The 27565-nt window shown below is 50.2% G+C and overlaps 2 protein-coding genes across 2 annotated transcripts in view; one reads left to right on the top strand and one right to left on the bottom strand.

The window, feature by feature from the left end:
- The window catches only part of TVP23A (trans-golgi network vesicle protein 23 homolog A), a 30415-nt gene extending 8251 nt beyond the window's left edge, over positions 1 to 22164 (top strand). The window contains exons 3-8 of the mRNA XM_072835774.1: positions 18410 to 18554; positions 19033 to 19122; positions 19351 to 19479; positions 20538 to 20666; positions 21376 to 21435; positions 21961 to 22164. Of these exons, the coding sequence (XP_072691875.1) occupies positions 18410 to 18554; positions 19033 to 19122; positions 19351 to 19479; positions 20538 to 20666; positions 21376 to 21435 (553 nt within the window). The 3' untranslated portion in view covers positions 21961 to 22164. The remainder of the gene's footprint in view (positions 1 to 18409; positions 18555 to 19032; positions 19123 to 19350; positions 19480 to 20537; positions 20667 to 21375; positions 21436 to 21960) is intronic.
- The window catches only part of NUBP1 (NUBP iron-sulfur cluster assembly factor 1, cytosolic), a 21526-nt gene continuing 15097 nt past the window's right edge, over positions 21137 to 27565 (bottom strand). The window contains exons 8-11 of the mRNA XM_072835772.1: positions 26280 to 26390; positions 25910 to 26012; positions 22851 to 22934; positions 21137 to 22321 (exon numbers count right to left, since the gene is read on the bottom strand). Coding sequence (XP_072691873.1) covers positions 22263 to 22321; positions 22851 to 22934; positions 25910 to 26012; positions 26280 to 26390 — 357 coding nt within the window. The 3' untranslated portion in view covers positions 21137 to 22262. The remainder of the gene's footprint in view (positions 22322 to 22850; positions 22935 to 25909; positions 26013 to 26279; positions 26391 to 27565) is intronic.

Raw genomic sequence — 27565 nt, 5'->3', positions numbered from 1 at the left:
GTTAGAATGATGTGTTTAATCTGTGTTGCAAACCTGTGAAGTGGATACTGTGGGTTTTTTTAGTTGTTTGAAGATTCAATAAACTGATAGAGTTGAGTGACTGGCTCAAGGCCACACCACTACGAGGCTGCAGGATGGGGATTTGAACCCTTAGAGTCTGAGTCTTGTGTTACACTCTGCTTAGGAGGCCAGATGCTCACGTAGGGAGGGATGCTCAGAGATGAGCCGTGGGAGCAGCATGTTCAGGGCTTTCATCTTACGCTTACTCTGGGGAATACTTTACATTTTCCCTGTGTCCGTGAGAGTGCAGAATTGTTCCCAATTTTTAGAGTGGCTCTTCTTTTCTTTCATTCTTTTTTTTTTTAAAAAAATATTTTATTTATTCCTGAGAGACACAGAGAGAGAGGCAGAGACAGAGGGAGAAGCAAGCTCCCCTGTGGGGAGCCCAATACGGGACCCAATCTCCAGACCCTGGGATCATGCCCTGAGCCAAAGGCAGACGCTCAACCCCTGAGCCACCAAGGGTCTCTCTTTTCTTTTTTTTAAAAGTAGTCTCCATGCCCAGTGTGGACCCCAACTCAGGGCTTGAACCCACACCCCTGAGAGCAAGAGCTGAGCTAAGATCAAGAGTCGGATGTTTAACCGACTGGGCTACCCAGGCGCCCCTTAGAGCAGATTTTCTTAATTTCGTCACTTATTGATATTTTAGACTGGATAATTCTTCGCTTTGGGGGCTATCCCGTGCATTGTAGGATTTTTGGCAGCATTAGCAATGCATCCCCATCTCGGGGTGATAACCAGAAATGTCTCCGGATGTGGTCAAAAGTCCCGTAGGGGCAGAATCGCTCCTATTGAGAACTTTGATGAGATTATTCTCTCTCTCTCTGGGGTTTGGATTTGGGTTTGGGTAAATTAAATGTGCATTTGAGGGGACCCAGAGCATTCGGGACACCTCTGTGTTTGACACTGTCGCAAGGGAAGCTGGCGAGGTGGGAGGTAAGGAAGGCGCACTTAGCAGGTGACCACAGACAGAGCCTTGGTGGCCACATGCAAGGCAGGTGCAGCTGTGTTGCTACACACGCATGCACGCACCCCATGCTCTAACATTCTGAGGAGAGGAATTTTGGTTTTTCTTTGCTGTATTTCCAGGAAGTCTCAATAAGTGAGACCCCTGTCCCTGGTGTCCCTGGGGAGGTCATGCTGCCCCTCACCCCGCACTCTGAAAGCTGTATTTTAAAAATGTAGAAATAGTAACACATAAGCAGGTCCCACCAAGAGCTGATTGTTTAGTTTTGAGGAAGGTCCATGATTACCAAGGAAAATAACCCGCAGAATCAGGGAACTAGGCGAATTTCAGTTCTCTTTGATTAGGGCACGGAATTACATATTTTGAAATTAACTCCTTACATCTACAGCAGCTTTACTTCCCCTTATTTATATTTCTCGTTAACTTGAAATTGCATAAGCCCTGCCAACGATAAAATCACCGAGAGGAGATTTCTGCTGAAGTGGGACCCACACAGTCAGGGAAGGCATTTGGGGACGTCACTCAGGTTCCCTGATGTTTGATATTGGACGGCAGGCTGACCTCGTGGACCGGGAGTGTCTAATTCACTAACTCATTCATTCAGGGGTTGGCACCATTGACATTTGGGGCCAGACATTCCTTGTGCGGGGGCGGTGCTGTGCACTGTTGGGTCTTGAGCAGCACTCCTGGCCATACCCACTAGATAGTAGCAGTCCCTCAGCTGGGACAACCACAGATGTCTCCAGATATCGCGGCGGGGGGGGGGGGGGGGAGGTGTGTGTGTGGGGGATACAAAATCCCTTCCTCTTTGAGAACCACTGGCTTATTCTTGCATTCATTTCATGTATTCACTAAATCAGGAACTAATTTTAAAAAAAAGGGGATGCCTGGGTTGCTCAGCGCTTGAGTGTCTGCCTTCAGCTCAGGGCGTGATCCTGGGGTCCCAGGATCGAGTCCCACATCAGGCTCTTTGCATGGAGCCTGCTTCTCCCTCTGCCTGTGTCTCTGTCTCTCTCTGTATGTCTCTCAGGAATAAATAAATAAAATCTAATAAAAATTAAAAAAATCAACAAAAATTTTCAAGAACGTTTGTGTGCTGAACACCATTCTGGGGGACACAGAGAAAACCAGCCAGGCCTGGTCCTGAGCCTCACGGAGCTGACATTTTAATTAAGGAGAAGACAGTGACCATCTAAGCAAATATCCATAAACAAAGTAACTTCAGAGAGGGGTAAGCCCTAGGGAGGGGTGTGTGGGCAAATGAGGGGCTCCTTCAGATTAGGGGGGCTCAGAAGTGTCCTCTTGGAAGAGGTACATTTGAACCAAGGGACCCAAATGTGGAGGAGGAGCCAGGCATGGGAAAAGGCACAAGGAGGAGAGCCTTGGCAGGGAAACAGCAAGCGCAGAGGCCCTGGGGCAGGGTGTGTATTTTAGGGCTGGTGGAGCCAGGGTGTAGGTGGAAGATGCCGGTGGACTGGACCAGCTGAACACCAGGGACACGTCAGGGGACTTGGTGCAAAGCTGCAGGCCCAAGACTCCCAGGTCGGAGGGAGATGATTGGGAGCAGTGGGGCCTCGATGCAGGTCTTGGGGTCCTGACTTCATCAGCATCCCCGGGGGAACTCAAGGAAGGGCCAAGACTTGGGGTTCTCGGGCTCCATCCCCGAGGATGCTGACAACATGTTGAGATGGGTGTGAAAGTCTCCAGCAGCGTGACTGCTGTGCCCTGAGCAACGTGGCAGATTTTTCTGGATTGTCCATTTGTGAGTGAAGGAGGAATGCTCGCACTGGTTCGTGTGAGTGTGAGAGTGTGCGTGCGCGCGTGTGATCAGCTTCTTTGGCACGGGGTGGGGGGGTATTGTGTTGGTACAGAGCTTAGCCATAAATTCTGGCGAGTGATGCTCATGACATTTCCTTAGTAAGACCGACGCAATGAACTTGAGCTGGAATTCAAGGAGACAGAGCCCGGGGCAGGCCCTTCTCCAGCCCTGGGAGGAATCCTCACACAGGGGCCCGGCTCTGGGTGTCCCAGGGCTACGTAGTCACTCCTCACTCGTCACAGGAGCAAGGCGCTTTCAGGATGACTCAGACACAGCCACAGGTCAAGGCCGTGGATCCTCACATTTTCCCTGCATTTCACTAGAGATGTCTCTCTCCCCTGGATTTTAAAATACTCTAGAAAAGGAATTACAAAGGGATAGTCAGGGATACAGATTCCGAGCCTCACACTCTCTTAGGCTGGGGAAGTATTTTAAATGAGTTTGAATTTTAATTTTAAAAAATTGGAACAGGTCACATGAGAAACCTGACTTGCTTAGCGTAGGTGAACCAAAGACAAGAGGCAAGTGGGTTGTCTCCCGGGGCTGCAGGGAGGACAGAACGAGGAGAGTGCCTGATGGGGTTTGGGGTTTTACTTTGGAATGATGGGACGGTTTTGGAACAACAGTGTGAATTTCTAAATGCCACTGAAATGTTCACTTTAAAACGGTTAATTTTATGTGATGTGAATTTCACCCCCATACATTGTTGTCGTGGTATTTTTTTTATTTTTAAAATATGTCATTTTTCCGGATGAGCACTGAATGTTATGCTATATGTTGGCAAATTGAACTCCCGATTTTAAAAAAAGACATCATTTTTATTTTTATTTATTTATTTTTAAAGATTTTATTTATTTATTTATTCATGAGAGACAGAGAGAGAGAGAGGGAGAGAGAGAGAGAGAGGCAGAGACACAGGCAGAGAGAGAAGCAGGCTCCCTGTGGGGAGCCCCATGAGGGATTCAATCCCAGGACCCCAGGATCATGACCTGAGCCGAAAGCAGATGCTCAACTGCTGAGCCCCCAAGGTGCCCCTAAAGATGTTATTTTTAAAAGCAGTTTTAGGTTCACAGCAAAACTGAGGAGAAGGTACACAAATGTCCCCACAGCCTTCTGCCCCCACACATGCACGGCCTCCCCCAAATCACCATCCCGCCCCCCCAGATAAAACATTTCCTGCAGTTGACGAACCTGCATCATCACCCAAAGTGCACACTTTACATTAGGGTTTGGTCTCATGTTGCACATTCCCCTTAGCATATCCTACACACTGGCTTCACTGCCCTAAAAATTCCCTGCGCTCTGTTCATCCCTCCCTCCCCCCAACCCCTGGCAGCCACGGATCTTCTTTCCTGTCTTTATAGTTTTGCTTTTTCCAGAGCGTTGGGTAGCTGGAATCATCGTATGCAGCCTTTTGAGACTGGCTTCTTTCACTTAGTAATATGATGCAATGAGATAATTTAAAACAAGTAACTGATTGCTGGCTTTATCGGGAAAGCTGTGAGAGCTGCAGGGTGGGCTGAGTTTGGGATCTGCTCCATCTGGGTGAGCCCGGCCCTCACCCAGCTCTGGTGGACTTACTTCCCTGCCCAGCTCGGCCCTGAGCGCCTGCATTTGCGCGCGCACGCGCACACACACACACACACACACACACACACTCCCTGTTCCCACCCCTTGAGGACAGGGGGGAGTGAACACTGATCCTACAGCAGAATTTCCTCCACTTTCCTGGGGAGTGAGAGCCCTTGAGTTGGAATTCCTCTGTGATCGTGGGGTTTTCTCCCCAAACTTCCTGAGGCCATCAGGGGGTTGAGGGGTCAGGGCTCACGCTGTGTGTGGACATCTGACACCACTTACCCTGAGCACCCCCCCATTCCTGCTCACCCCCCACACCCTCCACTGGCCTTGGTTTACACTGAGCTCTCTGCTGACAAATTTGTCCTTTAGATCTTCAAATAGTTTTAAAAATTCTTTATGTTTTAACGGAGATATAACTCCCATATCACAAATGTCACCCCTTTAAGGTGGTTTTTAGGGATGCCTGGGTGGTTCATTCCAGAACATGTTCTCATCACTGCGAAGAAGCATCCCAGGTGCTCCTCCTCTCAGGCTCCCTGCATGGAGCCTGCTTCTCCCTCTGCCTGTGTCTCTGCCTTTCTCTCTCTGTGTCTCTCATGAATAAATAAATAAAATCTTTTACAAAGTAAATAAGTAAGTTCAGTTTGCCAACATATAACTCCAATGCTCATCCCATTAAGCACCCTCCTCAGTGCCCATCACCCAGTTACCCCAAACCCCCACCCACCTTCCCTTCCACTACCCTTTGTTTCCCAGAGTTAGGAGTCTCTCATGGTTTGTCTTCCTCCCTAATCTTCCCTCCTTTCCCCTATAATCCCTTTCACTATTTCTTATATTCCGTGTATGAGTGAAACCATATGATAATTGTCCTTCTCTGATTGACTTACTTCACTCAGTGTAATACCCTCCAGTGTAATACCCACCAGGTCCATCCATGTTGATGTAAATGGTAGATATTCGTCCTTTCTGGTGGTGGAGTAATGTTCCATCATATATATAGGCCGCATCTCCTCTATCCATCATCTGTCGAAGGACATTGTGGCTCTTTCCACAGTTTGGCTATTGAGGACATTGCTGCTGTGAACATTGGGGTGCAGGTGTCTTGGCATTTCACTGCATCTGTACCTTTGGGGTAAAGTTGTTGACTATTTTGATTATGACTCTGCTTATCCCATTAATGATACTTTTCACACTGAGTTGAAATTGCCCATTTGCTTCTTTGCCTCTCCTGAGACACTGGTGATGTTTGTCGGGGGGAGGGGGAGACTTGGTCCATTTGCTCACTGCACTTCACCCAGATGAGCTTGGTAAATAGTAGGTGCTTAACAAATGTGGTGGCATTGCTTTCAGCTCTATTTATTTATTAAACTCACTTCTTTTATTTTTAAATATATGTTTTTTAAATTTTAAGTAATTTCTATTATACCCAGTGTGGGGATTGAACCCACAATCTTGAGATCAAGAATCACAAAAGCCACCCACTGAGCCAGCCAGGTGTCCCTCAATGTACTTATTTCTTAAACAATTTTGAAAATCAATGTAAACTATATGTGGGTTGCAAATATAATTCTATGCCCTTGGACAATTTAAACTACCATTTTAATTTTAGCATTAATTGTTTGGGGTACTGAAATGATCTGCAAACAATATCATTCTAATTTTAGTATATGTCCTGCCAAAGTGAACACCGACCTGCAAATAATAAAATCACATGTGCAGCAGTGACAAAGCCTACGGCTTTCAATGCAATGGTTGATGGAATGCCTGAGGAAGAAAATCACAGCAACGAAGTATGTTGTTAGAAAATAATATTTTGAATCAACATCTTTAAAATGACTTAAACCTCTTATTTTGAAATAAATTCAAACTTACCAGAAAGCAGCAAGGATAGTACAAAGGACTTAGCTTTACCTTGGTTCACCAGTTGTTGGCACTTTGCTGTGTGTGTGTGCATAGGTGTGTATGGAGGTGTGAATGCATGCCAACCCGGATTGCCCACTGCATTTAGTTATTCTGGGATATTTCTACCCTTTCTTAATCTTTCATGACATAGGTTGTTTTGAAGAACTAAGGCCAGCTTTTTGGAGAAATGTACCTAAACTTAGGTCTGTCTGATATTATCCATGGTTAAAGCCAAGTGATGATTTTTGGCAGAAATACTGCAGAAAAAAAAAAGTGTTGTCTCATAAAAAGACTTTTTTTTTTCAAGCTCTGTCACTACTAAAGATGGCCTAGAAGTGGCATTTTTTTCTTTGTCCTCCACCACCTCTTAGCTCCACCCCAGGCCCCAGATTTTGGTCTTCGATTCTCTCGCCAAAGAACCCAGGGCTCCTTAGAGAGGAGCCAGTTCCAAATCTGGATGTGGAAATTACTCAGACTGGATCTGGCATAAGCTTTTGTTGCCAGAAAGCACAAATGTGTTTTGAAATGTCACAGGAGTTCTACTACTTCGCTGGGTGGTTCTGGGTCTCATGACGCCGTAGTCAAGTGATCGGCCAGGGCTGAGGTCATCTGAAAGCTCAACTGGGGCAGAAGGAGCCACTCCCAAGATGGTGCCCTCACATGTCTGTTGGTTGGAGGCCCCAGCTCCTTGCCATGTGGGCCTGTCCACAGCACTGCTCCCAGCACGACAGCTGGCTTCCCTCAGGGAGAGCACGAGAGAGCAAGTGACTGAGACGGAAAGCCAAAGTGTCTTATAACCTGGTCTCAACAGTGACGTATGGTCACGTCTAGTCTGTTCTATCAGGCAGGCAGACCAGCCTTGGTTCACTGTGGGAGGTGACTACACAAGTGTGTACACACCAGAAGGTTGGGGTCATTGGGGAGCATCTCAGAGCCTCGCCCAAAGAAGGAACAAATGCATGTGTGTCTACAGAGTGCCCACTGTGCTCCAGGCCCTGCTATGATGTAGATGTGATTATCCCCATTTTGCAGGTGAGGAAACCAGACCAGGAAAGTTAAGTCATTTGTCTAAGGTCACACAGTAAATAGCAGAACTGAAATTCGCAAGGCAGTCATCTGCTTCCCTGACTATTTAAAAAAAAAATTTATCATAGAGAGTTCAAAACATATGCCAAATCGAATAGAATAATGAACTCCGCGTACCCATCACACAGCTTCGGAAATGATCGACTCAGGACCAATCTTTCATTTATACTCTGATCGTTTTGAAGCCAGACCTCACGCCACTTCAAACGTACTCTGTCATATTGAAAAGAACTCAGTTTTATTTTTTTTAGAGAGGAGGAGGGAGAGGGTGAGGTGGGCAGGGGAGAGAGAGAGAATCCCAAGTAGGTTCCATGCCCAGTGCAGAGCCCGACCCAGGACTCAATCTCACAACACTTAGATTGTGACTCGAGCAGAAATCAAGAGTCAGACACTTAACCAACTGAGCGCCCCAGCACCCCCAAGGACTCAGTTTTATTTATTTTTATTTATTTATTCATGAGAGACATAGAGAGAGAGGCAAAGACACAGGTAGAGGGAGAAGGAGGCTCCATGCAGGGAGCCCGATGCGGGACTTGATCCCAGGACTCCGGGATCACGCCCTGGGCCAAAGGCAGGTGCTCAACCGCTGAGCCACCCAGGCGTCCCAAGAACTCAGTTTTAAAACCAACACCTCGATTAGCATCACCTTTAATAGCATCAACTCACTTGAAAATAATGAATAATCCCCCAATACTGTGAAATATCCAGCTGGGGCCTGGAGTTTGATTGTCTCGTAACTTGTATTATTTGTTGGAGCTTGCAGTGCAGTAACGTGCACAGGTTGCGATGGGCTGCTGGATTCCTTAGGTCCTTAACCCATGGGCTCCCCGGCTGCCCCCTGTCTTTTCTTCCCCTTTGCCATCACGCTGACGTTCTGTAGAGCTTCCTGGGATCTGGATTTAAGTCGCGCCCTTCAGTGTTTTCCTTCGGCTGCTCTACTTCTTGCTAATTAGTAGTTGGAGCCGGAGGCTTGATGAGATTCGGGTGTGGCTGTTCGGAGGGCGGGGGCATGCTTCCCCCAGGGGTTCCTCGTGCCTGGTGGTCCTCTGCGGCTCCACCCCTGGGTCCTTTCGGGGTCATGGTCCAGATGCTTTCCAGTCCTGTCATTCGGTCTTCATTGGTGAGCCGAAGTGATCCAGAAACTTCCCCTCATCGGCATGGAGGTCATTGCCCCGTGTACGTTGTAGAGAAAAGGCACGAGGCGCGTCAGACGCGTGCCCTTCACCATGGTGCGTTCTGGTGGGGAGTCTGTCCTCTCGCACCTCGGGGGTGGGCGCCGAGGGCCCCTTGACTCAGGTGACTCGCGGGGGAGGGTGCGTGGTCCTTGGTACTCGGATTGGCCCGCTGTCGCCGCGGGGCGCCCCTGGCAGGCGGCCTCTGAGCCTCCTGACCCGACTCTGGCGGCCTCCGACGGCTTCCCTGCTGCCCGCGGCCTCACCGCGCGTGTTTCTCCACCCGTGCCAGGAATCCGGGTGCGTGTCCTGCCTCAGCCCCCAGGCTCTGTGGCTACGATGTGCGTCAGGTGGGCCCGGACTGCCATCTCTTAGTGGACATATTTTGGGGGCCGGGGTCACTGTCGTCAGCAAGTACGGGTCCCCTTTCCGTTGATCTGTGGCTCCCCGCGGGGCTGAGCTGGGGCTCAGAGCAGCTGCTAGCCCTTAGGGCTTCGTGCAAACCAGGAAGGGGGACCCTTCCTCCCCGGAGAGGGCGCCCAGCTGGAGACGGGAGGGGGGCCTGATTCCAGCTGCCATCCCCTGCGTTGATGCTGCTTTGCTCAGACCCTGGGACGGTTCGCTTCCCTGGGCTTCCACGTCCTCCTTTCACGTCCTCCTCTCTAGCTCCTTCCTACCTGGCTTATTTGGGCTCAGTTGTCCCAAGGTAGGTGTTAGGGGCTGACTTGTCTCCTCTCCAAAACAGGTGGGAGTTCTAGCCCCCCCCAAAGGTGACCTTATCTGGAAGTAGAGTCTCTGTGGACGTAGTTAAAAGGAGCCGGCGGGTGGAGGGGGGCTGCTACTGCAGCGTGGCTGGTGTCCTTGTAAAAGGCCAGCCTTGTGAAGACAGACCCGTGGAGAAGGTTGGGGGCGGAGGTTGGGGTGAGGAGCCACAGGCCGAGGAGGCCTAAGCTGCCATCAGGAGGTCGGGTGGGAGAGAGGCCTGGGGTGGAGGCTCCCCCGCAGCCCTCCAGGAGCCCGCCCTGTGCACACTGTGATTTGGGAGTTCTGGCCTCCAGGCTGCGGGAGAGAAATTTCTGTCTGAAGCCATCCCTGCTTGCGGTGCCGGGGGAAGGAAGGAATACCGGGCGATTGCTTTCCCCTCTTCCTGCGGCCCCAAGGGCAGCGGCATCACCTAGTGCTCAATGAAGTGCAGGCCCCACCCCAGGCCTTCCGAATCCACATCCTGATTTAATGGGAGACCCAGGTGAGATGTCCGTGCAGCAAAGGGGCTTCTGCTGGTGGAAGGAGTGCACCCCAGTACAAGTGCGTGATTTCTGGTCACGCCTGGCACTTCCTGAAGCCCCGCCGCCCACCGGGCCATATCCTGAGCCTCGCAGGTTCTCTGGGATCTTCCCCGCAGCTCGGCGCATGCAGTTGTGCCGCTAGTGGCTCTCACGCTGCACAACTTGAGGGAACATGCCTCATGTGAACTGTGATTGACCGGAAGCCCCTGGCAGCCCTGACTCTGAACTGGGACTCATACAGGTGAAGTCACCTGCTCGAGGTCATACAGGTCTCCAGGGGTGGTGCTGGGGTTTGCACCTGGGCAGCTGACGTGTGCGCGCGCCTGAATTTGTGCCCACTACCCCCTGCTCCCCTGCCCTGCCTTCTTCCTGCAGAACTCTTGAAAGCTGTGCCTCTCATTCCTCCATTTCTTTTCTCTTGTTTTTATTTATTTTTAAAGATTTTATTTACTTATTCATGAGACACACACAGAGAGGCAGAGACACAGGCAGAGGGAGAAGCAGGCTCCCTGCGGGGAGCTCGACCCAGGACTCGATCCCAGGACCCTGGGATCACACCCTGAGCCCAAGGCAGATGCTCAACCACTGGGCCACCCAGGCAGGCATCCCTCTCTTGCTTTTAAATTGCGGTTAAATATACATGATGCGAAAGGGACTATTTTCACCATCTAAAGTAACAATTCAGTGACATGTGTGCAGCCGTTACTATTATCTGGTTCCAGTCCCTTTTGGTCACCCCCAAAAGGAAGCCCATCCCCATTAAACACAACCCCCCTGTGCCCCCAGCCCCAGGCAGCCTCTCAGGCGCTCACCATCCCCCTAGACTGGCCTGTTTCTAGATGTTTCCTATGAGCCGGATCCTACAGTACGTGACCTGGCTGCTTTTGCTCACGATCATATTTTCCAGACTCCTTCATGTTATAGCATTGGCCAGTACGGCTTCATTCCCTTTTTTAACTTTTGCCACATTTTTTTATTGTGGTGAAATAGGCCTAATCTAAAATTTACCATTTTCACCATTAAAAAAAAAAAGACTATTTAACAGAGAGAACACACAAGCAGGAGGGAGAGGCAGACGGAGGGAGAGGCAGGCTGCCTGCTGGGCAGGGAGCCCTACATGGGGCTCGATCCCAGAACCCTGAGATCATGATCTGAGCCAAAGGCAGGTGCTTAACGGACTGAGCCACCCAGGCACCCCCGTCTTCATCATTTTCTCGTGTACTGTGGAGCAGTGGTAAATAGGCTCCCACTGCTATGCCACCATCACCACCATCTGTCTCCAGAACGTTCCTACCAGCCCACACCAAGGCCCCGGGCCGTCCTACCCACCTGCCCGCTCCATGGCCTCTTCTCAGCACAGTCCTACACTACCTGTGCTTCTGTGACTAAGCCTCATGTTTTCCAGGTCTGTCCTCATGGGCGCGTGCGTCCCTGCCTCATTCTTGTCTACAGCAGGGTAACGTCCCACTGTGTGGACAGGTCGGTCACACTTTGTTCATCTGGTAAGGGACACGGGTTTCCACCTTTTGAGGATGGTGAGCTCACTTCCCTTTAGTGCTCTTACGAACATGCGTGTGCCAAGTTTTTGTTCGAAGACAGGTTTTTCAGCTCCTTGGCTTCTAGGTGTTTTGAAAACTCTGGGCCATGTTGAGGTGCCCCCCCCCCCAGGAGAAGAGGGGAGGATCCCCCACAGCAGGGCCCAGCCTAGGCTGAGCAGCCCCCCGTCCCTGCTGACTCAGCCCTGGGGGGTTCACTTGGATTTGCCACTAAGCCTGTCCAGCCTCTAAAGTTGGGATGTCTCTTTAAGAAGAAATAAAGAACAGAAACAAGAGTTAAAACCCTGGTGACCAGAGGGAAGTCTGGTTTTTTAGTTGTTGTTTTATTTTATTTTATTTTATTTTTTTGGTTTTTGGGTTGTTTTGTTTTGCTTCCACACGCAGACCTCTATCATGCTGCCCTTTGAATGGAAGCAATGAGGACACAGACATCCCAGGTGTCTACAAACCTGCCTGTCCTGGGCTGAGATCCTAGGAGTGGAGGGGGATGTGCTGTCATTTGAAGCAAGAGGCCAGAGTCTGAAGGACAGGGGTGCTAACACTGCCTCTGGGGCGTTCTAGAAGAGAAAAACCAGGTTCCGCCCAGATGCTTACCCCCTGCCCTGCAGCTCGCCAGGCCCACGGGCTTCAGCAGGCCATATCGGGGTCTCTGCTCTCCGAGGTGTGGGTCCCTCCAGCCTCCCTCTGCTTTGTTCCTCAAGCTGAGTTTCCCTTGCAGATGGGATGGAGGAGGGCCCCTCACTTGTGAGTCCCCCCGCGGTCTTATTAAAACTCAGATTTGGGCTTAGGAAGTCTGGGGGCGGGGGGAATCCCCTGATCCTGCATTTCTAACAAGGTCCCGGTAGGCAAGGGGAGAGGCTGAGGGAGGGGCAGGTGGTGCCTTAGCTGTCTCCCCCAGCGCATGGGGGTCCCCTTCCTCCCGCATCTTCCTGGCGGCCACCGCCGTGAGCGGAAGAGCCACCTGACTCTAAGTGGGCGTTGGGCTGAAGAAATAAATAGCAGCACCCTGTTCGTTTTTAACAGTGGGGGAAAACCTCTGACACGGGATGTCCAAAAAGAGCACCACTGGCCAAGGCTCCCCGCCCCCCCCCCCCCCCCCGCCCGTCACTTCTCTCAAAAATCGTGACAATGAATGAGAGACAATAAGTGGAGTGAGCAGCCACAGCCACCCAAGGTCCCCTCTGGCCTGGTGGCCTAGGTATTTCCTCTCCGGGAACCTCAGGCACCTAGGGTTGATGTTGTCCTCCCACTTCACAGATGAGTACACCAAGGCCCTGGATGGTAGTACGTTGCCCCGGGCCGTGTACCTGCAAGGGCAAGGATGGTGTGCGAATGCGTGGCTGGCTCTGGCTCTCACGGCCCGCTCTGTCCAGGTGGGGACCCGGTGCGCATCTATGTTCCAAGTAGGGGTGGCCTCTCCCCGTCTCCCCACTATGGTTTTTTTTGTTTTTGTTTTTGTTTTGTTTTTTTGCAGAACTGGTAAGTCCAGAAGGAAGGACCTGCTTTCTGAAATTTTCCTCATGCATCCAACTGTGATGGCCAATTACTCAATTGGGGATTTTTAGGTCTGGATTTTTTATGTTGACCACAGAGAGCCCCCAGAATATCAGCCCATGCATGGGCTTGGTTTATTCTGAAAGATGTCTTGCCTCAATGCAAAGTGGAGGCTCCCTCTGATTTCTTTATTTTTCTACTTTTTAAATTCAGATTGACTTCAAAGTATGGGGAACAGTGAGCCTCCGTCAGGATCAGCACGTGGCTGACTTCCTCTTCTCCCCCATCCATTCTGGGGGCCTCGGCTTGTTGGGAAGCAGATCCTAGGCATCATCTCAGATGCTTGGGGTTTTTTTGTTTTAAGTGGCAAAAGCAAGCCAAGGAGGAAAGGTTAAGTCTTTCCTCAACCTTTGTCCTGGTGAAAAGCAGAGAGCTTTCCAGAGTGTCTGGAGAGTGAGTGAGTGAGTTTGTTTATTTATTTATTTATTTATTTATTATTTAATTTTTTTTTTGAGAGTGAGTTTTTTAAAGAAAGAGAGCTTAAAATAGGTTGTTTGCTGAGGAATTAAAGCCAGAGACAGTCTTTAAAAACCAGAGCACGGGTTTTCAAAGTAATTTAAACAGTGCAATGAAGGACAACGCTTTAGGATGCTGTTTGATCCTTGCTGACTTTAGGATTACACCCGCCTTTCCTCTCGGGTCAGACTTGCTTTAGTAGTTTATGGGGGGGGAAAGTTTATGTGAAAGAAGATATGTGTGCCTATGGGACACCTTTCTTTCCCTGATTTTACCCTATTTACTGTTTAGACACACCCCCACCCACTGCCTGTGTCCATTTTTTAGAGTACTTTTAGGTTTACAGGAAAACAGCGAAAAGTACAGATTTCCCATAAGTCCCCCCACCCCAAACTTCCTCCTACTAACATCTTGCATTAGTGTCTTATATTTATTACAAATGCTGAGCCAACGCAGCATTGTTACCTAAAGCCATTTATGTAAAGTTTTATCCCTGTGCATTGCCTGGGCTTTGACACATGTAATGACAACGACCCACCATTATTGTGTCATATAGAGTAGTTTCACTGCCATGAAAGTCCCCTCTGCTTTGCTTATTCATCCCTTCCCTCCCCTACTGACCTTTGGCAGCCTTTTATTTTTATTTTTTATTTATTTATTTTTTACTGTGTGCATAGTATTTCTAGTATTTTCCAGAATATCCTACTGTTGGAGTCCTATAGTATGCAGCCATCCCAGACTGGCTTCTTTCATTGTGTAATACACATTTAAGGTTCCTCATCTTTTCACGGCTTGACGCTCAACTGCTGAGCCATCCAGGCGTCCCGAGAGCTCACTTCCCTTTAGTGCTCGGTAATATGCCACTTTGTGGGATGCACCACAGTTTATCCATTCACCTGGTAAGGACATCCTGGATTGCTCCCAGTTTGGGGCAATGATGCATAACACTGCTGCGAATATCTGTGTCCTGTTGCAGGCGTGGACCCAAGTTTTCAACCCCTTTGGGTGAATTCTGAGTGGTGTGATTGCTGGACGGGATCACATTTAGAACTTTTGGGGTGATTTGCAAAGATTTCTCTTTGGGTAGTGGTTTCGATCAAAACTTTTAAAGGTGTGATGTACATAAAGTGCACTGATCTGAATAGATGGTTTGGACTTTTGTTATGTGTATATGCATGAGATCAAGATATAGGAATGTGGGGGATACCTGGGTGGCTCAGCAGTTGGGCATCCGCCTTTGGCCCAGGTTGTGATCCTGGGCTCCTGGGATCGAGTCCCACGATGGGCTCCCTGCATGGAGCCTGTTTCTCCCTCTGCCTGCGTCTCAGCCTCTGTGTATCACTCATGAATAAATAAATAAATCTTAAAAAAAGATATGGGAGTGTGTCCAGCAGCCCTGTTTCTGTACCTTCCCAGGCACTGTCCCCTCAGCCGTCCCCATAGATAAACTACTCTGATTTCTAGTACAATCCATTGGTCCTGCCAGTCAGCCAGCTTCCACCCTGCAGCTTTTGAAAGCAGACTTTTTTTGGGGGTGGGGAGGGGCCATTAGTAGTAATTTGCTTTATTTGGGTTTGTTTTGAACAGCACCTAATTTCATCATTGTTCAGGATAGCTCTGGAGCAGAGAGCTTGGCATACTTTCTGGGTAAATATTTCCGACTGCCAGCGAGTGAATGAATAAGCATGGCTGCGTTCCAATAAAACTTTACTTACAGAAACAGGAAGTGGGCCAGATTTGGCTCTTGGGCCAGAGTTTACGAATCCAGTGTAGAGCAGGGCTTTCCTTGTAAAATTTGGGTCTGGGCCGCGCTTTCCTCCAAGAGGGAAGATCTCAGTTGTGGGTCCCAGATCCATGAAAATGGATTTGAACTGAAACAGAAACCCAGCCAGACTCTCCCCACCCCCCCTTTTTAAAAAAGATTTTATTTATTTATTCACGAGAGACACAGAGAGAGGCAGAGACACAGGCAGAGGGAGAAGCAGGCTCCTTGCAGGGATCCCAATGTGGGATTCGATCCCGGGATCTCAGGATCACGCCCTGAGCCAAAGGCAGATGCTCAACCACTGAGCCATCCAGGTACCCACAGATTTTCCCCACCTTCACTACCCTTGCATTAATCTCATTTTCTGTTCCCCTGTCTGTCCTCCCCTCCTCCTGTCAGCCTCCAGGCTCCTACCTGGCCTGCAGAGGGTGAGGGCTTTGCTATCAAGTGGGAAGCACTGCCTGTTAAAGTGAAGAAACGAAGAAGGTTCTTCGGTGATGTGGAGGGAAGGGGGGGATGTGGAGCGGTCAGGAGATGTGGGGGATCCCTGCAGAGGTGAAGGTCTGCCCCTGGCTGGTGAGAGAGAAAGTTGTGGTCAGGTGGGGAATTTCACAGCGGAGCTCCTTGGAGGTGGGTCAGTTTCGAGTGGCTGAGGTAAGCTTGTCACAGTCCCTGAGCACGATCTGGGTTTCAGGCACTTTTTATGTGCCACCTTCACTTGATCTTTTAATAGCGATGAAGTGGCCACTGTTCCACTGTTGGCATGCCCGTTTTACAGGAGTGGAGACTGAGGTGTCCAGTGGGTGTGTGGCACTGGTCTGAGGTTGGAGCTAGGATTTGAATGCTGGCAGCCTGGTACCTCTGTACTGGTTGCCTCTCGATGGGCCACCAGGTGGGTGCCTGGGAGGGTGGGGTTGCAAGCCAGTGGCATTGGGAGGTGGAGATGACTATTCGTGTGCTCTGTGCCCATGGAGGTAGCAGAGAAAACCCTGGGAGACCCAGCAGGGAAGGGTGGACAGATGTTAAGCCATGACCTTTGCAACTCTCAAAACCAGGAAACTGGTCTGAGACCATGTAGGCGTTGGCGGCAGACACAGGCTGGGCCAACCGCGGAGGGGGACCGAAGGGAGGGCTTGGAGAGTGGCCCAGAGGACAGCCTGCATCAAATGAAAGGAAAGCAGTATTTGAGAGCAAAGTCAGCATCATTTTCTACTCTGGGCTTTGTCGGAGTGAGGACAGTAGCCATGGTGTTAGTACTTTCCATTACACATTAAGGACATCATTTAAGAACCCAACCAAGAACCTTCCAACAATGGGAATTTTTCTGCATTTCAAGAAACCACAGCCGAAAGTGGGTGGGCAGGGGATTTATTCATATGCATTAACTTCCAGGTTTTACCCTGGATCATGGGCCACGTGGGTCTTTTACATCTTTTAAGTCTATACTGTCCTACAATATACTGTTTGGCAATATAGACCTGATTACAAGGCTTAACACGGTAAATATTTGCTGAGAATCTTAAATGCCAGGTGCTATTGAGGACATAAAATAATCTCGGACATGGCTTCTGACCTCAAAAAGTTTTCAGTTACTGCACGGGGGACTCTCTTATCTTCAGGGCAAAGAGGCAAGATTGTATTAAGACATTTAGTTAAAAGATCCTCAGGAAGATTTAAGGGTTAAAGGGTATGAGAGAAGGGGCACCTGGGTGGCTTCAGTCGGTTGAACATCCAACTCTTGGTTTCAGCTCAGGTCTTGATCTCCAAGTTGTGGGATCAAGTGCCAAGTTGGGCTCCGTGCTCAATGTGGAGTCTGCTTGAGATTCTCTCCCCCTCTGACCCTCCTCCCCACTGCATGTTCTCTTTCTCAAAAAAAAAAAAAAAAAAGGCAATAAAATGTAATAACAGACAAACAAATACGAGAGACACCCAAGGTTCTAATCTTTGGGAACATTCCAGATGTGGAGGCTGTGTGGGATCACGTCTGATTCTTCAGGGCCGGGTACATGTCCCAGGCTGGCTTGCACCCAGGCCGCCAGGAGAGGCCAGCATCTGGAAGGCACAAAGGGGAAGCCTTGAGGTGGACAGCTAGGGTTTGGGCACTGCTCCTTCCTTTGGAACACCAGGAGTAAAATGCAGAAGTCACTATAAATCCTGCTTCTGAGGAAGTTCATGTTCCCTTGAGAGTCAGAAACTGCACAATTCCATATGAGCCCCCGTTTGCTTACTTGGCATGGTCCTTCCTTGCGAGAACAAGCAGGTGCCTCCCTGATGCAACTCCGGCTCTGCTGGCTCTCTCTCTGACCACCCAGGTGGAGGCTCGTGGGCCAGCGTAAGACCCAGCCTGCTGTATTTCAACATTCTTAGCCGCCATCATTTAAAAACATTTTCCTGTCGCAATTCTCAATTTCTGGCTCCTTGTGAAACTAAAGGATCTGCCAGTACTGGGTGAGGAGGCCCTTCTGCCCCTTGCTCCCTAGCACCAGGTGGGGCTTTCACTGCCTCTCACCACCTGGCTTGCACTGTTGCCTTCTCGAGCTTTGTTTCTACCTGTGCTCCACCGAGGTGGATTCCAAAGGCGGGGGGGGGGGGGGGGCAGACACAATGCCATGTCTTTGGCCTGGTCCGTGTCACCCACCATCCCCTGCCTGACCCCTGTGGGCATTTGTTCTCTCTGCACTGGATATGGGTGGGTGGTCTTCGTTCTTGAGCTAACTTTGAGTCTTTGGTCTTTCTAGACTTTTTTCCTTTAAAGCAATTGGTGTGGGGTGAGTCAGGATTTCCCTCTATCCAGAACACGTGTTCCTTGGTGACAGGAGACGGCACCCCGTGGGCTGCATGTGAACTGCTCAGTAACTGGTGGAACAGCCCAACCTTTACCTTTAGGGAACTGGTTGGTCCTTATCACTACCAGGTGGGAAGGAGGTGACCACTGTCCTGTTTCACTTCAAAGGTGGCTGTGTTTCGAAGAGGACAAATGATATTTGGAATCAAATTGGGGGAAAGTACTGGATTCTTCGAGAGGGGAAAGGTTCTAGTATAATAATGAGTGGCTCAAAACTTGTGATTTGCTGACGTCCTCAGGGCTGCAGCCTGACTTTGGCTTGACAAGCACTGGGGAAAACGTGACAAGTCAGAACCCACCCAGTGAGTTCGGGGATTGCCCTCTTGGCCTTTGCAGTGAGGGGGCTTCTGGGTTCTTTCCTAGGCACCCACTGGCCACCTTTTTCCATCTGTTTTTCCGAGTGAGTGCCATTGTCACGTATGTGTGCTGTGACTGGTTCAGCAGAAGCTTTGTGGGCTGCTTTGTCACCGTGCTCCTCCTCCTGTCCTTTGACTTCTGGTCTGTGAAGGTAAGGCCCCCCTGGCTCGTGACGCCATCGCTCCTGAAACACGAGGGCCATAGTTCAATGTCACTGACGTTACCAATGAATGTGGCTGGTTTGGGCCAAGAGGTGCTTTCGCTTAAACAGCAGATACATACTTAAGAGTATGAAAAAATACATTGTTTCAGAGTTGAAAAAAATGTCCAGTTCTCAACTGCCACTGTCACCAATATGTATCTCAAGAGGGTGGCAACTCCGTAGGCTTTGCATTTTTTTGTAAAACGTGTTGCAGGGCGGGGAAATCACTTGTTAAGGTAAGCTTGGTTAAAAATTAGAAGCCTCCAGCTGGCTTTGAGAACCCACCACATCTCAGACCCCTCTGCTCCCACTCCCACTCCCCGGGCAAGTTCAACACCAACTGGAGACTTTTACTTTGTTCATCAGTGAAAAGACAATGACTCTTTTCCTATGGCATGCTTAGAGTCCTTCTGTCCGTTTCCCCCAGAACGTAACGGGAAGACTCATGGTGGGCCTTCGTTGGTGGAACCAGATCGATGAAGATGGGAAAAGCCACTGGATTTTTGAAGCCAGAAAGGTATTGTCCATTAGGAGTTGAACCAAGGCAAAGGCTGTGGGAAGTCTGCACAGGTCCCTTGTGGGCTTTGTGCAGATCGGGTTCCCAGGCAGGGCTGAAGCTACCGCTGCAGGCACGCCGCTGCCACCAGCGTGTGGCGGAAGTTCATGGACGAGAAGCCAAGAGGACCGCAAGTGACTTTGCAACCATTTTCACTCATTCTGAAAATGCAGTCTTCCTCCCAAACAGGCCTCTCCGAATCACATTGCCGCCACAGAGGCTGAAGCACGTATCTTCTGGCTCGGCCTCATCATCTGCCCGCTTATTTGGATCGTGTTCCTCTTCAGCACCTTATTCTCCCTGAAGCTCAAGTGGCTGGTAAGGTGACACTCTGACTTGGACAGTGCTTTGCCATGTGCACAGACCAGGATTGCAGAAGTGGGTTTTATTAGCTGTTGATTTGCGACAGCTTTGCTGAGCTTTCACAGACCCTACAATCCACCCATTCAGCGCATGCAACGCAACAGGTTTCTAGTATATTCACAAGTGTGTGCGGTCAGCACCACAGCCCATCCTAGGATATTATTGGCACTCCCAAAAGAAGCCCTGTACCCTCCTTCCAGCCATTTCCACCTCCCCTGTGCCCCTCTTCCTCCATGCCTGGCACTCATCTTCCTGTCTCAACACTTACCTATTCCCAACATTTTCTGTAACTGGAGTTATATAACACGTTTGTACCCTTCTTCCACTTAACGTAGTCTATCTAAGGGTCATCTGTGTTCTAGCATTTATCAAGACTTCTTTCCTTTTTGTGGCTGCATAATATTCCATTGTAGGGCCATGCTGCATTTTTTTCTGTTCATCCACTGACAGACATTTGGTTGAACCTTTCAGACTCCTGTGAATAATGCTGAGAGAAGTTGTAAGCAAAACCATGTGATATCCTACTTTAGAACTCTTCCTAAAAGCAAGCCTCAGAGTTCTTAAGTTTTTATAGGCTTTTTTTTTTTTTTTTTTTTAGCACGCTCCACAGCCAGCATGGATCCCAATGCTGAGATCGTGAACTAAGCTGAGACCAAGAGTCTGACGCTCAACCGCCAGCCACCCCTATTTTAATTATTCTATTTCATTGCTGTGATCTGGCTCCTTCTGTGAGAAAACATCCAGATCAAAAGTGGGGGGCACTCTGGCGTTTGGCTGTTGGCCCAGCCATGCATCAGCTCTGAGACTTTTGTTTCTGTGGGTTTCAGTTTCTTCCCTATAAAATGGGATGATAATGGCACTGTCTTTTGTTGTTGCTAGATAAGGTGTCCATGATTTGTGAGTTCTCAAAAAACGTCTGGTTGTTACTAGGTACAGACCAGAGCCACTTCTGTGGTTCGAGAGGAACATTCCCATACATGCTCTTACAAGAACTACTTTTGCTTTGTGAGCAGGCCCTTGTGATAGCTGGGATTTCTCTCCAAGCCGCTAACCTGTATGGTTATATCCTCTGTAAGATGGGAGGTGAGAGTGACCTCAGCAAAGTCACAGCCAGTTTTCTGTCCCAGACGGTATTCCAGACGGTGAGTTCCTGAAGTCTTACTCCTGGACCCCTGCACTCGATGTTTGAAGCACAGGTGGCCTAGTGGCAAATGCAGTTTTAACCGTTTTCGTGTCAAGTCGGCTGCCACAGTGTTCTGTGTATGTGTGTGTGTGCATGCACACGCATGTGCCCATGGAGGCGGGGCATAAAATTTATACAACATAAAACTTACCACTTTAAACATACAGATCAGTGGTGGTAAGTATATTCGCACTGTCATGCAGCCATCACCACCATCCATCTCCAGAACTTTCTCATCTCCCCAAACTGAGGTTCTGTCCCCATGACACAGTAAGTCCCAGCCTCCCCTCCCACCATCTATTTGGCTCTCTGAACCTGACTCCTTTGGGAACTTCACGGAAGTCAAATCCTGCAGTACTGGTCCTTTTGTGACTGCCACTATTAGCTTTAAGTGATTTTAAAACTACAGGATTAAGTACCACACACACACAATTTTAACCTAGCATATATTTCTAGAAGCATAAGAACTTTTAAATTTGACCAGCTCCTCTTAAAATGGTTTGACCCATCTTAAAATTTGAACAGTGCTGCTTTCTGCCAAGACCTTGATTGAGCAATGAGCCCTGCAGGTTTTTGGTTATGTTGTGGGTTTGCTCTGGCTCTTGAATCAGCAGAATCAGGCCCCTCATGTGTGGGGACAAAGCCACAGTGGACTTATCTTCTTGCAGGCTGGCCCGGGTGACTTCCAGAAGCCTGGCCTGGAGGGGCTGGAGATTCACAAGCATTAGGTAAGAGGTGAGATCGAGGTGGGAGCCAGCCAGGGTAGGGGGTCATCCCAGGGCTCCATGGCCCCCTCCCTTGGCTCACGTGGAAGGGGTGCAAACTCCACCCTGTGTGCAGGCACGAGGGACGGGGCAGGAATGGGGGGAGAGAACAACGGGATTTGCCCAACTCTCCACAGCTGCCCAGAGGGAGCTGGAACTTGGGAATCACCTCTTCCCTCATTGGTGCCAGTTCCTGCACATCTCCCGGCAATGAGGAGAATTCTAGAATTTACTTCACTTTTACGTAATTAAAAAAAAAAAAATACCCCATAAATGGTCTTGGAGGACACTGGAAATTACTGGACATTGCACATATATTACTGCACGGGGCACAGACCCCCGTTCTGTTTACATGGGTGATTTATGGGCTTTTTGGGACTATTTTCACTTTTCCTCTCAATCTGAAGCAATGGCGTTTGGACTGTTATTTAAAACCATGACTGGATTTTGCAATGAAGCCACACATCCATCCCTCTGGTTCTTTTTTAGGCTTCTCTTCTGAGCCTGCAGTGGCTGAAGCAAGAGGTTCTGTTCTTAAATAAGCTTTAGCAGAGAAGAATTCCCTGACCAATAAGCCGTTGGTTTCCTGCCGGAAGTAGGCCTCAGGGGAGAGGCCCGAGACGTTTTTATTCTTGCCTTTATGTATGCTGACAGTGTATGAACACGACAATTAAAGCGTCTCTGAAAAAGTGACTTCACGCCCTACCAGCGTCTGGTCCCTTTCTGCCCGTGTCCCCAGGCTGCTTGGGCCGGGCTGCGGGGTCGGCTCGTGTCCTGAACACTCTCATGTTTCAGGAACTGATGAGGTGCCCTTCTTCTGGCAGATGGCGACCACAGAACTCCTGGATTCCTGGAACATGAGACAACAGAGAAGCGGTGATGCGGTGCCCCTCTCTCAGGCAGCCCTGCCTGTGCTGGTGAGGGCTGAAGCCCTGCATGGCTGAATTCCCAAAACAGTCCTGTTTCTGCCAATGCTGACTCCTCAAAAGTGCTTGTCCACGGTCCTAAGTGTGTGGCTGGAGATCTTACATGGGCCCATTCCACAGATCAAGAGCCTGGGAATGCCATTCCCCGCCCTGGATGCCCTTCTCCTAGGTAAAAGGAATGCGTGACAGCTTTAATGACTGCCCCTGCCCAAGCTGCCTTAACGTCCAGGCCTCCACTGGCCACTCACCAGCACACTCAGGCTGCACATGTGCTTTCTCCTCTCAAAAGCTTTCTCATGGACACCTGGCTTCCTAGGCTGAGGGGTCATCCCAGCCCTCACGAGCCCTACTGTCCCCACTCAAGGCTGAGTGGCAGTGACCCTAATAACCCATAAATGGCTCTAAATGGGATGTTCACACCCAGCAGAGCACAGGAGTCAGGCACACACGTACTTTGAATGATACTTCTGTAGGCTAAAGTGGCTGGGGAATCCGGAGCGTCAATCAGAAAAGACTGTCCTTTATCGCAACTCTTACCTTGAAGAGAAATGAAAAGAAAAAAATCCATGAAGAAAACCGTGGCAAGGTGAACTGGAGGCCCTCTCGGGCCTGTGATGTTAAGACCCTGAGCCCACCTCACTTGCAGTGGAGAGTATAGCTGAGGAAACACACGAGATGAATGCGAGCATAAGTACACATGTGGAACGTGTGTATTTACACTCCTCGGGGCTGCCCAGGCAGGTCCTCCTTGCCCCTCTTCCACTGCTCTGCCCACCCCCAAACCTGGGCAGACCCTGTGCGCCTGCTCGGCACAACTGCAGAAGCAAGTCAGTGGCGCTGCTCCCCCACCTCAGCTGGGCCCTGCAAGGCCAGCTGCCCCAGGAGCCAGGGAAACTGAGGGAGGAAAGGAGTCAGGAGGAGGAGCTGGCAGAGCTGGAGTCCAGATGAACCCGAGCCACCCTGGGAATGTGCTGGACCAGGTCCGGAAGTCCTAGGTCCCAGAAGAGTCACATACTAGCCACTGGGTACAATTTTCACAGTGTTCAAGTCTTCCCTGCCCCGGGGGACCCTCCCCCTCCCCGTTTTAATAAAACTTCCATCCCTCTCACCGTGCTCCGTGACCAGGCATTACTGTCCAAAGAGCTGGTTTCTGCAGTTTTCTGGGTCTCCTCTCCTGTCATCTTTGCCACTCCCTGGGCAGGGGGCACGGTTACCACCCCCTCTTACAGATGAGGCCATCAGGGCTTGGAGCCTCCAGCTAGCGGTGGAAGAGCCGGGCTCTGAGGCTGGACATCGACCCCAGAGCCTCAGCCGGGTGGGTCCACAGGCTTGGCACAGTGCCAGAGATATGGCACCTCCTTCTGCCAGGGATCCCAGCACAGGCTGAAATGTGTGCCCTCACGCCGTCCTATTCCCAGGGATCTGCCTTTGCTCTCGCTGGACAAAAATAACTCTGGGGGGGAAGGAGGTGGCCTGTCACAGTGACCTCACAGTTTTGTCCTGCTTTCCAGTACAGGACAGCGCCAACCACCCTTCTCTGCTGCCCACGGGCCTTGTGCTTTCAGCTAGAAGGGAGGCTAGGGCCATGTAACTTGTCACACAGGCCCACTCCCCAGAAGGCCCTTCATCCTCTGAGCTTGGGACTGAGTAGCAGCTGCCCTCAGGGCATCTGCTGTGCTACTGGCTCCTGGCAAGTAATCAGAACTTCACTGCTTTGTGAAAAGTGGCCCTAAAAAGAAAAGCTCGGCAGAAGCTGGAGCCAGGCAGGAGGGCAGATGCCTCCCTTCCCCTCGCCTTCTCGGGGGTTGGGTCCTGCATTGGGGTCTGAGGCTCTCCCAGCCTCAGCAGGCTGCCTGCCCGTTCTCTGCCAGGCATCCCCCTAATCTCCTGCCCACCACTCCTTTCCTCGGGGCCCACACTCAGGTGGTGGCAGATGCTGGGGCTGACAGCAGTGAGTGAGCCAGGACGGGCAATGACCCGCCTCAAGTCACTCATACTCATCCCTACATCCCACCTGCCTCGAGGGGCCTCTGAGCAGGAGACACTCTTAGACCTGGAGGGTTAAGGTGGGGAAACTTGGCACCACGTCTGGTCAGTGCAAACAGATTCATCTTCCTGGGTGTTTGCATACTCGCTAAAGCAGCAGCTGGAGTTTTCCATGTTTCATGGGGGAAAACACAGAGCAAAGTGGTGTTTCAGGGCCGGAGAATACGCGAGGAAGGTTCTCCGGATATGCACTTAGGTGCCAGGCTTCTCAGAGCAGCCATCAGTCCCCGAGCAGCCCCTCAAGGCTGCGCCCTCCCACCCCACTCTTGGCTCCTCCACTCTGTACACCCCCAGCAATCTCGCCTGAATAGGCACGTCCCACAATGTCCCTGAGCCTGCTGACCAACCGAAGGCTCCTCTAGACCCAACATGCGAGGGAACCTGCTCTCCTCAACAACACTGCCCCCCCACCAACGGTCACAGCTTCTGAGGGCTGTCCCCATCTTCTAGAGCGGGCAGACATCTGCCACCTTTCTCCCCAAGCATCAAATCGTGTCCCCTTCCCACTGCTGTGTGTCTCATCTCCAGGTCTGGGCAAGCCCTAATCTCCTCCCCACACTCCCCTACAGGGACGCCTGAAGGCCTCCCTCTCAGTCTCAGGTTCTCATTTCCTCACCCTGAAGGCCCAGCTCTCGGGCCTGGCTGCAGAGCCGTCCACATCTGGGTTCCAGCCTGCCTTCCCGCCTTCTCCCCGGGCTTCCTTTGGCCCAGGCCCCTCTGCTGACGCAACCGCCCTACCACTTCCTCAGGTCACAGGCTCAGCTAACTTAAGCAAGTTTGACTCTACCTCAGGGAAACAAACATTTGGAGGCAAGTATAATTTGAAGAATGTGAGTGGCCCTCCCGATCATGGTGCTCAGCAAGCTAACACTCTAGAGTGAGTGCAGGATGGGGATGGGGTCCACCACCCCACCCACTCCGTCAGTCTTGCTGCTGCTCATGGAAGGGACCCAGAGGACTCTGGGATGAAAAGGGTGAAACATTTTTCATGCACGGGGCCCCTGTAGGCAGGCCAACGCCCTCATCTAATGCCGAGAGACGGGGCCGTCCACGCTGTGCTGGACCTCCCAGGAGGCAGGCCGGTCTTCGTAAGGGGTTTTCAAGGCTAATTCTGATTCATGCCTTTCACCTCAGAACCTAATTCCTGTCTGAGACAGGACCCCAGCACACACCCATGGCATTTCCCTGTCCTGTCCTCTCTACTTGGTGGATTCCTTTTCTGGGGCCTCCCAGCACCTCCCTGACCAGTCCTCACCCCACCCTCCACGCCTCACCCAACCACACCCTTCATATGCAGTCTGCTCACTCCCACAGTGACATGCCTGTGTCCCTAGACCGGAGCTGAGCTCCTGAGGGTGGGCTCTGCGTCTGCTGCCCCACTGCCCAGTCATGCCTGTGTGGAGTGAGCAGGGTGTAAAGGCCCCATCTGGCAATGGAGGGTCAGGATGGCATTTAGACTCACCCACCTATGTGTGGATCCAGAGGCACTTTTCCAAGGAGCGGGATCTTCAGATTCTGGCACATGACTTCTGCACCCCCTGTCGTTGGTGGGAATATCTGAGATTCCTTCTGTGAGGTAAGTTAAAAAGGGAAGAATTAGGATTTTGTTTCAGAATCACTAGAAATGGACACTTTAAAACAACTTAAAAAAAAATGGCTGTCTGAAAGTGAAACATTAACCACTAGAAGAATTCTCATTAAATCAGCAATAGAGATTGTGACTCTACTTTCCAAAGTGACAAGGAAAAGCATAAACCATGTCAGAGACCCCTCCCCAGGCTTTCCTCCTCCTCAGAAGGGACTGCTTAGCCAAGCCATGGGCCGATGCGCCCCCACCTTGCACTTGGGGCAGATGAAGCCACTCATGTTCTCCACCACTCCGATGATGGGCAGCTTCACCTTGTGGCAGAAGTTGATTTCTTTCCGGACATCTTGGAGGGACACCTCCTATCAAGGTTCAAAACACCATTTCAAAGTCAAAGCATAAGAAAAAAGTTGGCGTGCTTGCAGGGACGGTTGGTGCAATGTAGTGGGTTGACCACCATGAAACCTTACAGAGTATTCAGTAAGTATCTCGTTAGTGTCAACCATGCACTAAGCCCTATGCTAGCTGCTATTTCCCGCCAAACCTCAAAAGGATAAATGTGAACAGCCAAATATCAACAGAAAACAAATGCACAAAAAGGACCTTTTATGATATCCTCATGTTCTATTTTTCTCATTGATATACTACACCAAGCCAAACTGCACTATTTTCTAGGTTAGGGGAACAGCAAAGTGTGGCCTGTGAGCCAGTCTCAATGTCTGGCTTTTTTTTTTTTTTTTTAAGATTTATTCAAGAGAGAAAAAGGGTGTGGGATGGGGGGGAGGGAAAGAATCTCAAGCAGACTCTACACCCAGCATGGAAATGGACGTGGGGCTTGATCTCACCACCTGAACCAAAACCTAGAGTTGGACACTTAACTGAGCCGCTCAGGCACCCCTGTTTTTCTAAATAAACTGGACACAGCCACATATGTTCCTCTACATATTATCACTGGCTGCTTTCATCCTACAATGGTACAAATGAGTGGCTGTGACAGGCCATGTGGTCCACAAATATTTACTATCCAGCCCTTTATAGAAAAAGTTTGCTAACCTCTGATCTAGATTATGAGCACAAACAACTTTACAGACAAGAAGAAAATGAGGAATAGTCTAGTTAGATCAAATTCACTTCTGAACTCTAAAAGCTTCTTTTACAGTGATACATAGAGTGTGACATCCAGGCTTGGCACCCTCTCTATGCCCCCCAGGTCACGGTTATCACGGACACATTATTCCTCGCTTGCTGTTGTCAAGTGTGGCCGCACTCTACCCTCTGTGGCTCTAACGCTTCTGAGTTCCCAAAGGTTCAAGGCTTTGAGATACCTATTTCTCCCCAGGCACACATTTGGTTCTTCATCCCTATGAGATTGAGGTACAGACAAAAAGGCATTTAGCTAGAAAGAAAACCAGTATAAACTGGTATTAGTCTCCGTGCTCCTTGCACCACTGTGGTTCTCTCCTTGGTGGCCCTGCTTTGTCAAAAAGGACCCCCAAAAGAGTCACCTGCTTGTGCAAGTGGCTGTGAAAGGCTCTGA

This window comes from Canis lupus, chromosome 8 (genome assembly GCF_048164855.1).
Source record: "Canis lupus baileyi chromosome 8, mCanLup2.hap1, whole genome shotgun sequence".
Classification (NCBI taxonomy): Eukaryota; Metazoa; Chordata; class Mammalia; order Carnivora; family Canidae; genus Canis; species Canis lupus.
This window is presented reverse-complemented; position numbering and strand designations above follow the sequence as displayed.